The 15,101-nt window shown below is 51.6% G+C and overlaps 1 protein-coding gene across 1 annotated transcript; it reads right to left on the bottom strand.

The window, feature by feature from the left end:
• Positions 1 to 12,769: 12,769 nt before the first annotated feature.
• Positions 12,770 to 14,843, bottom strand: RHOV (ras homolog family member V). The gene is made up of 3 exons (XM_054450295.2): positions 14,505 to 14,843; positions 14,252 to 14,310; positions 12,770 to 14,068 (listed from the first exon to the last, which is right to left on the bottom strand). Exons 1-3 carry the CDS (start codon positions 14,710 to 14,712, stop codon positions 13,625 to 13,627), a joined length of 711 nt encoding a protein of 236 aa, XP_054306270.1. The 5' UTR covers positions 14,713 to 14,843; the 3' UTR covers positions 12,770 to 13,624.
• Between the last annotated feature and the right edge of the window lie 258 nt (positions 14,844 to 15,101).

Below are 15,101 nucleotides of genomic sequence, written 5' to 3' on the forward strand. Positions count from 1 at the left end.
TCCTGGCGCTCACACTCTGGCGTGCAGGCCACAGGGATGCAGATACGGTGACAAAACAATCTGGTCCCCAAACTTCTTATCCCTGAGATGGCCCCAGCCATCCTCTGCTTTGTGTCCACCCACGTGACTCAGAACTTTGATCCCTACCTCCATGCCCTGAGCAGGCAGTTTCCTCTACTTCAGAAGTCCCCTCAGCCCTGGAAAGCTCCTGCTTTACCCCGTGCTCCAGCTCACGAAGCTTTCTCTGGCTCTCCAGCCAAAGTTCATTGCTGCCCTCTCCACGCGCTCCTGCTCTACACAGCTCCACTGCACGCGTAAGCCCAAGCTAGTGTGTGTCTCCCTTTATCTAGACAAGATTCCTCAGGGCGCTGACCAGGTCTTAGTTATCCTAGCATCTCCCAAGCTAGGCCCTGCTTGTGGGTACCAGGTATCTGAAAAATGGCTGCTGGAACAAAACAGAGGCCAGTCAAGTGGAGGAGATTAAGGTTAGTAAGTGGCTTCGTGGAGAAAGTCTAACATCAGGTGAGTGGCCCTGCACGGTGGCTCACACCTGTAATTCCAGCACTTTGGGAGGCCGAGGTGGGTGGATCACTTGAGGTCAGGAGTTCGAGACCAGCCTGGCCAACATGGTGAAACCCCTTCTCTACTAAAAATACAAAAATTAGCCGGGTGTGGTGGCACACACCTATAATCCCAGCTACTTGGGAGGTTGAGGCAGGAGAATCACTTGAACCCGGGAAGTGGAGGTTGTAGTGAACCAAGATGACACCACTGCACTCCAGCCTGGGTGACAGAGTGAGACTCCATCTTAAAAAACTAAAATAAAAAAAAAAAACTAGGTGAGTAGGGGTCTCCAAGAGATTCTTGCACACATATGTACATAGCATTATTCACAATAGCTAAAACATGGAGTCAACCTGAGTGCCTATCAACAGATGAATGGATAAGCAAAATGGAGTACACACAATATACACGGTGGAATACTATTCAGCCTTAAAAAGGATGTTCTAACATATGGTACAACACAGATGAACCTGAGGACACCTATATTATGCTAAGTGAAATAAGCCAGTCACAAAAAGACAAGTATGATTTTACTCATCTGAAATGCTTAGAGTAGTCAAAATCATACAGACAGTAGAATGATGGTTGCTGGGAAAAGGGAAATAGAGAATTGTTGCTTAATGGGTACAGAGTTTCAGTTTTGTAAAAGGAAAAGGCTCAGGAGATGGATGGTGGTGATGGTTGCACAACAATGTGAATGTACTCAGTGCCACTAAACCATATACTTTAAAATGGTTAAGATAGTAAATTTTACATTATATGTATTTTATCACAATAAAAAAAGATTGGAAAAAAATGAGATGAGCAGATGGGTGTGGGTGTTCCATGCATAACAAAATCACACTGAGCAAAAGCTGGGCAGTGGAGATCCTGGGTTTTGTTTGGGATCCACAAGCTGCTCAATTTGGAAGCAGGGAGGTGGAAGCTGGGAGTTTGGTGGGTGGAGGGGATTTAAGGAGGGGAAAGGAGTGATCTAAACTTTAAAGAGTGGGCGGGGCGCGGTGGCTCATGCCTGTAATCCCAGCACTTTGGGAGGCCAAGGTGGGTGGATCACCAGAGGTTGGGAGTTCGAGACAAGCCCGACCAACAAGGAGAAACCCCCATCTCTACTAAAAGTACAAAATTAGCTGAGCATGGTGGCGCATGCCTGTAATCCCAGCTACTCGGGAGGCTGAGGCAAGAGGCAAGAGAATCACTTGAACCCGGGAGGCAGAGTTTGCAGTGAGCTGAGATCACGCCACTGAACTCCAACCTAGGCAACAGAGCAAGACTCCATCTCAAAAAAAAAAAAAAAAAAAGGAGTGGGCAGATAAGCAGGCTACATCACCAGAGGTCACAGCACAGGGAGAGAGACAGAGGGAAGAAGCAACACCAGGTAAATTAGGCGAGGGAACCTGTGTGAAGCACATAGCAGATCTCTGGTGAAGGCTAGTCAAAGGTTGCACACCGACAGCCTACAATCATGCTTTGACTCAAATAGTCGTTTAGTTTCTTTAATTTAGTTGCCAACATTTAAGGAGTCAGAAGTCTTCGTTAAAAAAAAAATCCATATGGCTAGCTTCTTGTGAGAACTCGGGGGACCTAGCAATCCAGGCACGGAGTTCAGGGTCCTCTTTAGCTGGGCAGGCACTAACCCATTCACAGTCCTCCCCCATCCCACCCAGCATTAGGTGCTTGCCTGGGACTTCTAGGCATTTGCCTCTGGAACTCCCAGCATCTTTTTTTTTTTTTTGAGACAGAGTTTCGCTTTTGTTGCTCAGGCTGCAGTGCAATGGCACAATCTAGGTTCACCGCAACCTCGGCCTACCGGGTTCTAGCAATTCTCCTGCCTCAGCCGCAGCCTCCAGAGTAGCTGGAATTACAGGCATGTGCTACCACGCCCAGATAATTTTTGTATTTTTTAGTAGAGATGGGGTTTATCAATGTTGGTCAGGCTGGTCTTGAACTCCTGATCTCAGGTCATCCGCCCGCCTCGGCCTCCCAAAGTGCTGGGATTACAGGCGTGAGCCACCACGCCCGGCCTAGAACCCCCAGCATCTTGTCCCTTACAACGCATCTTGCCTTCCCTATATTGGGTAGTTGTCTCCAAAATTTATTGGTCCCAACAGTTCAGGTAAACACTCACAAAAACTGGGTTGTTTCTCCCAAACCCATCCCTGCCCACTAAAATAAACAGCCCTGAATGAGGAGTGGTTTGCCCTATTGCACAAGACCACTCCCTTCCCCACCCAACCAAGCAGGACTAAAGCCTGGGAAGGTACTTTTAAGCTCCCCCGGGGAGAGATTGTTGTCAATAGCTCCACCTGGAAGCCCTAAACCCGGAAGCCCGGGGGTTTCCTAAGCCTTCCCACAGGCTCTCTGAGGGCTTGCCTCTCCTTCCCTACCTGCAGTGGCTCCTGGGGGTTGTATCAGAGGAGCCCAGAACCAGGGAGACTAAGAAAACAGACTGGGGAAGAAATAAAGACACCCCTTGTAGTGGAGTTTTTTGTTGTTGTGGTTTTTTCAAGTCTACATGTTTAGGGGAAAAAAAAAAACTAAAAAAGGGTATTAACCCAAATGACCGTAGTGTTATCTGTCATTGATATAATTACAGATGGTTTTTGTGTTTTTTGTCAACTTGCATTTTCTGAATTTTTTTTTTTTTTTTTGAGACGAGTCTCGCTCTGTCGCCCAGGCTGGAGTGCAGTGGCGCGATCTCGGCTCACTGCAAGCTCCGCCTCCCGGGTTCAAGCAATTCTCTGCCTCAGCCTCCTGAGTGGCTGGGATTACAGGTGCCCACCACCACGCCCGGCTAATTTTTTTATTTTTAGTAGAGATGGGGTTTCGCCATGTTGGCCAGGCTGGTTTCCGACTCCTGACCTCAGGTGATCCACCTGCCTCGGCCTCCCCAAGTGCTGGGATTACAGACTTGAGCAACTGCCCCTGGCCTCAGATATATTTACATTTAAGAAAGAAAGAAATCACCAAAACATGAAGCTCTGAGATGTGGGAGAGACAACAGGGAGGGAGAAGAAGACAGAACTGGAGACCGGGGGAAGGGAGCCACTCCAGACTCTGGTGGCAATGCCACCAACAGAAACAGGGATGAGCAGAGGAGGGGCAGTTTCAGGGGAACCAGGCAGAAGGTGAGCGGCCACCCAGCACCAGATGGAGACTGGTTTTATTGATTTTGTCATCGGTTATTTAGCCTTTGTTTGCTTATGTCTTGCCTTATGGGTGAAGAACTAAAGACAGCTTAAAGGAGTCTATAAATTATGAAATAACATGGGTATAAAGTAGAAAGAAGTTTATTTATTTATTTATTTATTTTTTTTGAGATGGAGTCTTGCTCTGCTGCCCAGGCTGGAGTGCAGTGGTGTGAACTCGGCTCACTGCAAGCCCCGCCTGCCAGGTTCACGCCATTCTCCTGCCTCAGCCTCCCAAGTAGCTGGGACTACAGGCGCCTGCCATCACGCCCGGCTATTTTTTATTTATTTTATTTTTTTAGTAGAGATGGGGTTTCACCATGTCAGCCAGGATGGTCTCGATCTCCTGACCTTGTGATCCGCCAGCCTCGGCCCTCCAAAGTGCTGGGATTACAGGCGTGAGCCACCGCACACGGTCCACATGATCCCCTTTGGAAATAGTTTACGACCTTGGGTTAACCAGGCTGACCATGGAGTTAATCTGTGGTCTAACCATGGGCCCCTTTTTTCTTTACTTAGTCTATGAAGAATGAAGGAGCTGGACTAGATAACAAGATCCTTTCTGTCTCCAAATGATGGCCTCCAATTACAGCCTCTAGGAGTGCCCCCTGAGTATAGGGCTGATGGAGGCTGTCAGAGCTGAGGGGTTGAGGCCCAGAGAGGGGCAGTGACTGGCCCAAGGTCACACAGCCAGTGGCTGGGGACATAGCCAGGCCAGGAGGTCAACATTCCAGAGCCTCAAACCCTGTGGCTCTGCAAGTCTCATCTGCTTCAGACACCAGGCTCTTAGCTTCAGTTTCTGTCCTTTTTCTGGAAGTGGGACAAAGGAGCCACAAGCCAAGAAGCTGTCAGGGCTGGTCCTGAGCCCCAGGAGGCTGGGAACCAAAGGTCCACACCCATGTAAACACGGGCCAGCACTGATACCTCTTACTTGGCCCTTGATAGCTCCCTCCACATTAGTTCCTGGCTATTATCTTGCTTATCCCTGCAGGTCTGCTGGGAGCCAGGGAGGGGCAGAGAGTATCAGCCCCACTTCACAACCAGGAGAAACTCTGAAGACGATGAAGGTGGTAATTTGCCAAAGCCACCCAGCAAGTCGGGATGGGGCTGGAACAGAAGGCTGAGTCTCCAAGGCCCTGTGAGTGACAGGGTGGTCACCAGAGCTCATGGCCTGCTTGCCGGGGGAGGCGAGGGGAGAAGAGGTTAAGAAATGTACACAGTCCCAGGAATCGAGGGTCCACTGTTGCACAAGGAGAGGGATCTCACCACCCCTGGAGAGAGACCTATAGGGACAGGCTCTGCTTGCTGGTGCGGGGCTCTGAGGGAAGACAGGCAGAAGCAGTGGAACACAGCCACAGAGAATACAGGTCTGAGGGAGGGAGTGATCATGTGGCAGGTGTCCCAGGTGTCCCTGGGTGGGGTCTGTGCTGCTTTTCTGCCAGCTCCAAGTTACCCCAAGGAACGCTTATGCCCACCTGGGACCCAAGGATGCCCCTGCTGCCCCTCACTGCTAAGAAGTCAGGAAGTTGTCGGGATACCAGGTGAGGAGAGGGACATTGGCACAGGTGAGGGTCAAGGAGACCATGGAGCTGGTGACAATGACTGAGTCTCGCTTCCAGAGGGGTTACAGGTAGGGTGACCATAACCCAGGTTATTAACAGAGCTCCTGTTCAGTCACAAAATCATTGAGTATGACAGTGAATTCCATGGTCATCCCAGTTATGGGACCAACACTTTAAGCCTCTGCTTGTGAGGCTTAAAGTCTTGAGAACATTCCAGTAAGAGGGCAGGCCTGTTCAGTGCTGACACCTGTCCTGCCTCCTGCTCCTTCACTCCCCAGCCTAGGACAACCTAGTGAATCCCAGAAATCATGCCTCCCACTGTTGCCCTCTAAGGGAACCATTTCTGGGGAGCAGAACCCCCATATGGAACGCCGGGAAGAGGCCTAGACCCAGTGTCCGGAAACCTGGGACCAAGGCCCAGCTCTGCCTTAACCTTGGTCATGATGCTCGATCTATCCCCTCATCTGAAAACAGGCTAATAAAAGCCATCCAGGCCGAGCACGGGGGCTCACACTTATAATCCCAACACTTTGGGAGGCTCAGGCAGGCAGATCACTTGAGCTCAGGAGTTTGAGACCAGCCCAGACAACATAGTGAAACCCCATCTCTACAAAAACTACAAAAATTAACTGGGCATGGTGGCGCATGCCTGTAGTCCCAGCTACTCGGGAGGATGAGGTGAGAGAATCCCCTGAGCTCAGGAAGTCAAGGCTGCAGTGAGCTGTAATCACACCACTGCCCTCCAGCCTGTATGTCAGAGTGAGACCCTGTCTCAAAACAAAAGGTCCAGGAGCAGTGGCTCATGTCTGTAATCCCAGCACTTTGGGAGGCTGAGGTGGGTGGATCACCTGAGGTCAAGAGTTCGAGACCAGCCTCGCCAACATGGCAAAACCCCATCTCTACTAAAAATACAAAAATTAGCCAAGTGTGGTGGCACATGCCTGTAATCCCAGCCACTCAGGAAGATGAGGCAGGAGAATTGCTTGAACCCGGGGGACAGAGGTTGCAGTGAGCCGAGATCACACCATTGCACTCCAGCCTGGGCAACAGAGCAAGACTTCATCTCAAAAAAAAAAAAAGAAAAGAAAAAGAAAAAGAAAAAAAAAAAAGCCACTGTCTGGGCCATCTTGGAGTTCAGTTGTAAGGATGTATTAGAGTGGAGGATGGGAGGCAGCCTCCGCATTACTGCATACAGAGGCAGTGGTGCTCAGGTCCAGGAAGTTACTCCCTGCTGTTGCCACAGGGTGACTAATGTGGCCCCTCTGCTGGGTTCTGCTCACTGGGGATCTGGCCCAGGCCCAAGGAGGGCGCTGGGAACACGGTTTCCTGGCAGCTGAGACACAGTGGGTAGGTCTGACCTGTGAGAACCGCAGTTACTGCCTGAGGCCTGGGCTGGTTACAGAAGGGGCTGGTGCTCCTGACGCAGTCTGCTCTCGGTCTCACTCTCTGTAGCTGGTTCCCAGGAGAATGGGGAGCTCAGGGAGGGTGCGTCACCTCTGCCCTGGGCACAACTCTGCTCCCAGGGAGAAAGCAAGGCCACAGCTCCTTCAGGTGTGCACACACTCACACTCACACAAGCCCAGTCCCAGCATGCACACCCAGCACAAACATGCACATAGAGATCCACACAGAGATGAGCATAGGTACACACAGATGCAGACACACTGCCCCAAGAAACGAGGTCCAGCCTAGCTGTATACACACAGGCATAGATACACATATAAGGTTCTGTATAATACACACTTTTTTTTTTTTTTTTGAGACGGAGTCTTGCTCTATCGCCTAGGCAGAAGTGCAGTGGCGAAATCTTGGCTCACTGCAACCTCCGCCTCCTGGGTTCAAGTGATTCTCCTGCCTCAGCCTTCCAAGCAGCTGGGATTACAGGCATGCGCCACCACGCTCAGCTAATTTTTGTATTTTTAGTAGAGACGGGGTTTTACTATATTGGTCAGGCTGGTCTCGAACTCCTGACCTCAGGTGATCCACCCACCTCAGCCTCCTGAAGTGCTGGGATTACAGGCGTGAGCCACCATGCTTGGCCTTATAATACACATTTCTAATGACACGTGTGACATGGATACACAGGCATATACACAACTTGCGCAAAGGTACACACTGTATTTATAGACATAGATACACAGACTTGCACATATATGGAATTTCTGTATTTAGAGTTTTTGCACAAAGACAACACCCACTTTAAATACACAAGAGCAAAACCAGGGACACAGGGAAAGGTACATGAACACAAATATATACATACCTTGTCAGCATTTGGTATTTATTGAACACCCCACAATCTGCTACTCATGTTCCAACAGAAAGAGACCCCCACACAGAGTCATAGACATAGAAACCCAAACATCCTCATCCATTCCACTCAGGATTATATGGAGACCCAGTCTCCAAGCCAAAGATGAAGAACTTTTTTTCTGTAGATAGTCAATGAGCCATGGTGGATAAAACAATCAATTGTATATGTAGTGTCATCTATAATAGAGAAAAGAAAAGCTTAAAGGTAAATAACCTACATGTCCCCAGATGGGGATCTACTTAAAGGTATTCAGGTCAGAGTGGAACAGTAAGGAAACATACACATACAGTTACAGCCTCATGGTCAGAGTTTATAACATGAAAAGACAGTTAAGTTTTTAAATTAAAGAAAATTGTCTATACAGCATAATCACAAAAAGTGTGTAAAGAAATATGCATAGGGCCAGGAGCGGTGGCTCACACCTGTGATCCCAGCACTTTGGGAGGCCGAGACGGGTGGATCACCTGAGGTCAGGAGTTCGAGACCAGTTTGCCCAACATGGTGAATCCCCGTCTCTACTAAAAATACAAAAATTAGCTGGACATGGTGGCGCATGCCTGTAGTCCCAGCTACTCAAGAGGCTGAGGCAGGAGAATCACTTGAACCAGGGAGGCAGAGGTTGCAGTGAGCTGAGATCGCGCCATTGCACACCAGCCTGGGTGACAGAGCAAGACTCTGTCTCAAAAAAAAAAAAAAATGCATAGAAGAAAAGATTGGAAGGAATTACACCCAAATTATTATTGATTGTCTTTGGGAGTTAAGACTTTAGAATACTTTTTTTCTTTGAGACAGTCTTGCTCTGTCGCCAGGCTGGAGTGCAGTGGCGCAACCTCGGCTCACTGCAACCTCCACCTCCTGGGTTCAAGCGATTCTCCTGCCTCAGCCTCCCAAGTAGCTGGGATAACAGGCACATGCCACCATGCCCAGCTAATTTTTTATTTTTAGTAAAGACGAGGTTTCACCATGTTGGCCAGGCTGGTCTTGATCTCCTGACCTTGTGATCTGCCTGCCTCGGCCTCCCAAAGTGCTGGGATTACAGGCATGAGCCACCGCACCCAGCCTAGAATACTTTTTAAGATTTTTTAATCTTCTAAATCTTTGGATTTTCTAATTTTGTAAGTATTTATTATGGGAAAAAAGACATTATTTTTAAAAAATCTAGCCAGGTGAGGTGGCTCACACCTGTAATCCCAGCAATTTGGGAGGCCAAGGCAGAAGGATCACCTGAGCTCAGGAATTCGAGACTAATCTGAACAACAGAACTACACCCCATCCCTACAAAAAAAAATTGTTGAATTACGTGTGTACCTAATGGTAGTGTACGTCTATAGTTCTAGCTACTTGGGAGACTGAGACAGAAGCATTGCTTGAGCCTAGGAGTTCAAGGCTGCAGTGAGCCATGATCACACCACTGCACTCTAGCCTGGGTGACAGTGCAAGACCCTGCCTCAAAAAAATGGAAAACGGCTGGGCGCCATTGCTTACTAATCCCAGCACTTTGGGAAGGTGAAGTGGGCAGATCATTTGAGGTCAGGAGTTCGAGATCAGCCTGGCCAACGTGGTGAAACTCTCTCTCTACTAAAAATACAAAAATGAGCTGGGCCTGGTGGTGCACGCCTGTAATCCCAGCTACTTGGGAGGCTGAGGTAGGAGACTCACTTGAACCTGGGAGGCGGAGGTTGCAGTGAGCCGAGATCACGCCACTGCACTCCAGCCTGGGCGACAGAGTGAGACTCTGTCTCCAAAAAAAAAAAAAAAAATTAGCTGGATGTTGTGGTGGATGCCTGTAATCCGAGGTACTTGGGAGGCTGAGGCAGGAGAATCACTTGAATTCAGGAGGCGGAGGCTGCAGAGAGCCAAGACTGTGCCACTGTACTCCAGCCTGGGTGACAGAGTGAGACTCCATCTCAAAAAAAAAAAAAAGAGAGCCAGGTGCAGTGGCTCACGCCTGTAATCCCAGCACTTCGGGAGGCTGAGGTGGGCAGATCACGAGATCGGGAGATCGAGACCATCCTGGCTAACACAGTGAAACCCCGTCTCTACTAAAAATACAAAAAATTAGCCAGGCATGGTGACAGACACCTGTAGTCCCAGCTACTCGGAAGGCTGAGGCAGGAGAATGGCGTGAACCCGGGAGGTGGAACTTGCAGTGAGCCGAGATGGCGCCACTGTACTCCAGCCTGGGCCACAGAGCGAGAGTCCATCTCAAAAAAAAAAAAAGAAAAGAAAAAAGAAAGAAAAAATTGAAAAAATCAACTAAGGGTTACACAGACATTAAAAGCAATTTACATTGATAAGGACATATGTAAGAATGTATATGTAAGAAACATATAATTTTATCCAATTCATATAATAAATATTCCTTTAAATATAATTTAAAAGAGCAGAGAAAAGGGAAAAGAGGCCCAGGAAACAGACAGAAAGATAAAAAACTACTCCAGAAAAGTAGATACCATATTCTAGAGAAAGAGACAGAACCAAAGAGAACCAGTGGATTCGGAAGCAGAAGTGAATCCCTCTTGTCCTGCACAGGCTTGGGGCCAGAGCCTTAGAGGTCCTTTCCAGCAAGCCGTTGACATTAGGCCTCAGTCTTCAAGCTCCAAATCTGGAGCTGAACTTAATCCTCCCAGCCTCTCCAGGGCTCACTGGCTGGCTTTTTATTCCTAAGCATTTCAGGGTCAGCAGCAAACATTGCCTGAGCCCCAGACCTTGTGGGAGCAAAAGGGACTTAAATGTGGCTCTCTCTCTCTTCATTTAGCTGGGAAGATGCAGGCTGAGTCAGTGACACAACGCCCAGTGTCCTCAGTGTGCCAAGGGAGCAGTGAAGACACTGATACAGGTAAACGTCCGTTCTGGAGGAGGGAGATATTGAAAGCTGGTTATCATGAGGAGAAACGGGGCATCTGGGAGGTGACAGGGAGCACTTTCCAAACTAGGGGATCTGGCACAAGCCAAGACTGGGAGTCAAGAAGTTGGAGATAGCTGGGGATCACCAGAGCGAGCTGGCCTGGTCCAGGGTGCTGTCAGATTTGAGAGGGCCTTGAATGCTGAAATGAGGAGCTGGAAGTTCATTATCAACAGTGAGAGCCAGTAACAGTCTTGAGCCTTGAGTTGGGGGATACCAGAGTGAACACAGCAGCACGGAACAGATTGGAGTGGGGAGCTGCAGTGGCAGGGACCTTGGGGTGTGGGTGACAGAGGTCCTGACCAGACTTGGAGACCCAGCAAGAAAGGAGGCATGGTGACCAAGGTTTCCACTTGGGTGTCATGGATATACTGGTACCACAAGAGAGAATCAGGGAAGAAGTTGGAGGTGGGGGCGGGTACAAGGATAACCCCCTTGCGGGGGATGATCCTCACCCCAAGGCACCTCCAAGGCCCCTCAGAACAAGTTTAAGAACCTCAAACCCAGTCTGAGTCCTGAGTCCTTGATTTTTCAAAAGACTGAGGCATAGAGAAGGGAAATGATTTGCCTAAGGTCATGGTTGGTGTCAGAGTCTGAACTTGAACCCAGGTTTCTGCCCCAGAGGGGAGTGTGCCAGGCTGGGTTGAGGTAACAACAGGCCATGCTGCTGGGGTGTGAGACCCTCAGCACCTCCACCTGAAGGGTAAAGGGAACAGAAGGAGCTCCAGGTGGCTGGAGCTCTGGGGACAGGCCCTGGTGGGGCAGGAAGTGGACAGTCTTGGCTAAAACTAAACTTGGGGATTATCTGAAGTTTCACTTGGCTGGGATTTCTGTCCCTCAGCCATGCTCTTTCACACACACAGACACAGACAGAGACAGACAGACAGACGGACACACACACACACACACACACACACACACACACACACACACAGCTGTAGCTTCCTGAACAGGGAGATGGGCCCAGAGGTGGGCTGGGCCAGGGCATGAGTGCTCACCTGACCCAGCAGCTGCCTAGCAGGTATGCCAGGTGTGCCTCAGAAATTCCTCTCCCAGCTGAGCCCAGTGGCTCACGCCTGTAATCCCAGAACTTTGGGAGGCCGAGGCAGGCAGATCACGAGGTCAGGAGTTGGAGACCAGCCTGACCAACATGGTGAAACCCCATCTCTACTGAAAATACAAAAATGAGCCAGGCGTGGTGGCGCACACCTGTAATCCCAGCTACTCAGGAGGCTGAAGGAGGAGACTCGCTTGAACCCGAGAGGCAGAGGTTGAACTGAGCCGAGATCGCGCCACTGCACTCCAGCCTGGGTGACAGAGCGAGACTCCACCTCAAAAGAAAAAAAAGGAAAGAAATTCCTCTCCCAGAGTAACACATACCCCTGTACCCAACTCTAGAGTTTGCAAAGTGCTCTTACAGTCACTGGGTGATACATATCATTTAAGCTATTACCTTTTCTGTCTGGCCCTCAGTTTCCTTATGGTAAAGTAAGTTTTGCTTTGTTTCATTTTCTCCCTGGGTGTCCTTCAAAGTCCCTTCAAGCTCCAACATGAGGGAATGTTCTCCAGATCCCTGCTCCTCTCCAAGTCCTCTCCCAATGAACTCGCTCTTGCACAGGATACTTGGGGATAAACCTCTATTTAAATTGTTCACAAGCAGCACCCTGACCTTCGCTAGGTCCTTAGGTGCCAAGGCTGAAGACTGGGTCCAACCCAAGTCTAAGAACTTTGGTCAGTGATTGAGGTTTAGGCTGTATGGGTTCCCTTTATGTTCAGGCTGTGAATGGAGGTCGGAGTAGGGGATGGTCCCCTAACCTGAGCCCCTGGGCCCTGTGAACTGCCAGAAGGAACAGAGCAGAAAAGTTAGAAGGCTGGGGACTGACCTTGAGCTCCAGTGCTGAGCATGGTGCTCTAGAAAGGAGGGGTGGAGGGGAGGGGCTCCACCCACCAGGTGAGGTCATGGGAAACCAGCTCTGGCGCTGACACCTGGGGAAACCCGTTTCCAGGCCGCTTCCCACGCTAGCTCTCCTGGGAACCAGCTGAGCCCCAAGCGGGGAGCTCCACACCTACCGCCACAGTCCGGTTCCCATCACACTGCCTCCACCCCCAGTCCAGCCCCCACCTTTCAATCTAGCCTCAGTTCTTTGGTCCCCAATCTGTCTCTAGCCAGGCAGTTAGGCCTTGAGGAGGGTTATGAGGGAGCAGTGGGCTCCAGGAAATGACAGAGACAACGCACGGCTTCACAGACTTAAGGTTTTATTTGCAGACTCTGCACTGCTCTAGCTTCTAGGCTATGTGACCTTGAGGAAAGGGATGATCCCCAACCCAGTCCTCCTTCAGGTTCTAATTTGCAGCTCCTCCCCCTCCTTTTGCTGGGCCTTGACTCTCACTTCCTGCCCCACTCCTGGCCCAGCCAGTTTGGGCAGTGCCTAGGGAGCCCACAGACCCAGTTCTTCCCAGGGGCCAGCCCCGCCCTCCCTGGCCTTGGGGATTGAGGGCAGCCCAGGTGTCAGCCTGCTGCTCATCCACCCCACTTCCCTCTCTCCTCCTCCTCGTCATCTTCCTTCCAGGCCCAGCCCTTATCCACCATCAGTCCCTGGCTCCAAGGCCTCTTTTCCTGCTCGCTCTCTCAATCTCTCGCCCACTCCATCCCAAACTTCTCTCCAAATCGGGGTTGAACCCCTTCCAGCCCTCCATAATGCCAAGTGTTCCCCAAGCTCTTTCTCACCCCTGTGCCAAGGAAGGGTCTTAATTCAGCCAGACTGACCTGAGGGCCAGGACAAGAAACTGGGAACTGGATCCCAAACTGCTCGGAGGTGACTGACCCTGTTAGGACCATCCCATGAAAATCAAAGTGCCAGGTTTTTTTCTGTGAGCTTTGACTGGAGAAATCCAAATCAGAGCCTTCCCTTCTAGGCTCACCCAGGCATATCAGAGTGGGCAGTTAGAGGCCCATGTCCCCCGAGTGTTCGGAAGGGAACTGAGTCCTATGAGATGGCCAGGCCCTGCCAGTAGCTGCCGCAAAGGCCCGGGTGCCCCAGGTCTCAGAAGTCTCTGGCCTCCTGCCTACTACTTGCTATGCAGCCATAGCTGCTCAAACGAAGCAGAAGAACTTCTTCCAGCGGCAGCGGGAGAGGGTGCGCACACCTTTGGCATTCAGTTTCTTCTCCAGCCGGGCTTTGTGCTCAATGGCACTGAGAATGGCTGAGTCAAATACTTCCTTCAAGTTCTTCTGCGTCAAGGCTGAGCACTCAAGGTAGCAGCAGGCTCGGATCTTCTCGGCCAGACCCTGAGCCTGGGGTTGGGGCACGGGGCCCTCCCGGCCCCCCTGGTCCAGCTGAATCAGTACGTTGACATCGTCCCTCAGGTCGGCCTGGGTGCCCACCAGCAGCACAGGCGCCTGGGGGTTGTGCGTGCGGATCTCGGGCAGCCATTTCTCTGTGATGTTTTGAAAGGAACTGGGCTGCACCACGCTGAAGCACGCCAGGAAGACATCGGTATCCGGGTAGCAAAGGGAACGAAGTCGGTCAAAATCCTCCTGGGGTGGGAAGGCCAGGTGGTAAGGATTAGACCCCGCCACATGGAATCCATTTCTCAACCAGGGCTGGAAACCTGAGACTCCAAGAGCCCAAGGCTTTCTCCATTCTTGCTCCATGTGGGGTCCTCCCAGCCTCCAGCCCACCTCCCCGCAGACCAGTAGAGGCCGCGCCCAGCTTCTCACCTGTCCCGCTGTGTCCCAGAGCTCAATGCGCACCGGGGCTCCATCCACCAGGACTTGCACTGCAGGGGCGGGGCGGGGCGGGGAGAGCCTGAGTTAGGAAGGGCATCCTGGGCCGCACCAGCGCCACCTCGGGGCCTGCTCCCGTCTCCTCCCCGGGGTCCTCTGCGCCCTCCCGCCGCGACGCCCGCCCCAGCTCCCCTGTGCACAGCCCCGCCGCAGCCACGCGGCCGCCCGGGCGATTGAACGTACGTACCAGAGAAGGTGTCCAGCGCAGTGGGCCGGTAGCGCGCGGGGTACCCATTGCAGGTGTAGCTGACGATGAGGCTGCTCTTGCCCACGGCGCCGTCGCCCACCAGCACGCACTTGATACCCAGCTCTGGGGGCGCGCTACGCCGCCGCGGGGGAGGGGTCGGGGCCCGGAGCGGGGGCGGCTCGGCCTCGCTCAGCTCCCGCGGCGGCATGGCCCGCTCCGGGGGCAGCAGAGGGGCCAGCCCGGGTCTCGGCTTCGCTGCGCTCGGTGTAGCAGGTCCCGCTGGCTGCCTCTGACTGAGTGGGTCCAGGCTGGGCGCGTCGGCCTAGCGCTACCAGCGGGTTTATGTAGGGCCCCGCCCACCTCATCTACATGTCTCAAGCGGCCCCGGACCCCACCCACCGGCGAAGACCTCCCGCGGCCCGGCACCCTGCGAGGCCAGGCGAGGAGGAGGAAAACCCCGGGAGGAGGAAAGGCAGGCAGAAAGCTGGAGCTCCAAGAGTCACGCAGGTACAAGGACAAAGAATCGTCAAATGAGAATACCAAGAAGAGACAGACATCCATGATTTATTGTTAGGAGGAAGAAGCAAGTTGCAGAAC

Source organism: Pongo pygmaeus, chromosome 16, assembly GCF_028885625.2.
Source record: "Pongo pygmaeus isolate AG05252 chromosome 16, NHGRI_mPonPyg2-v2.0_pri, whole genome shotgun sequence".
In the NCBI taxonomy this organism is placed as follows: domain Eukaryota; kingdom Metazoa; phylum Chordata; class Mammalia; order Primates; family Hominidae; genus Pongo; species Pongo pygmaeus.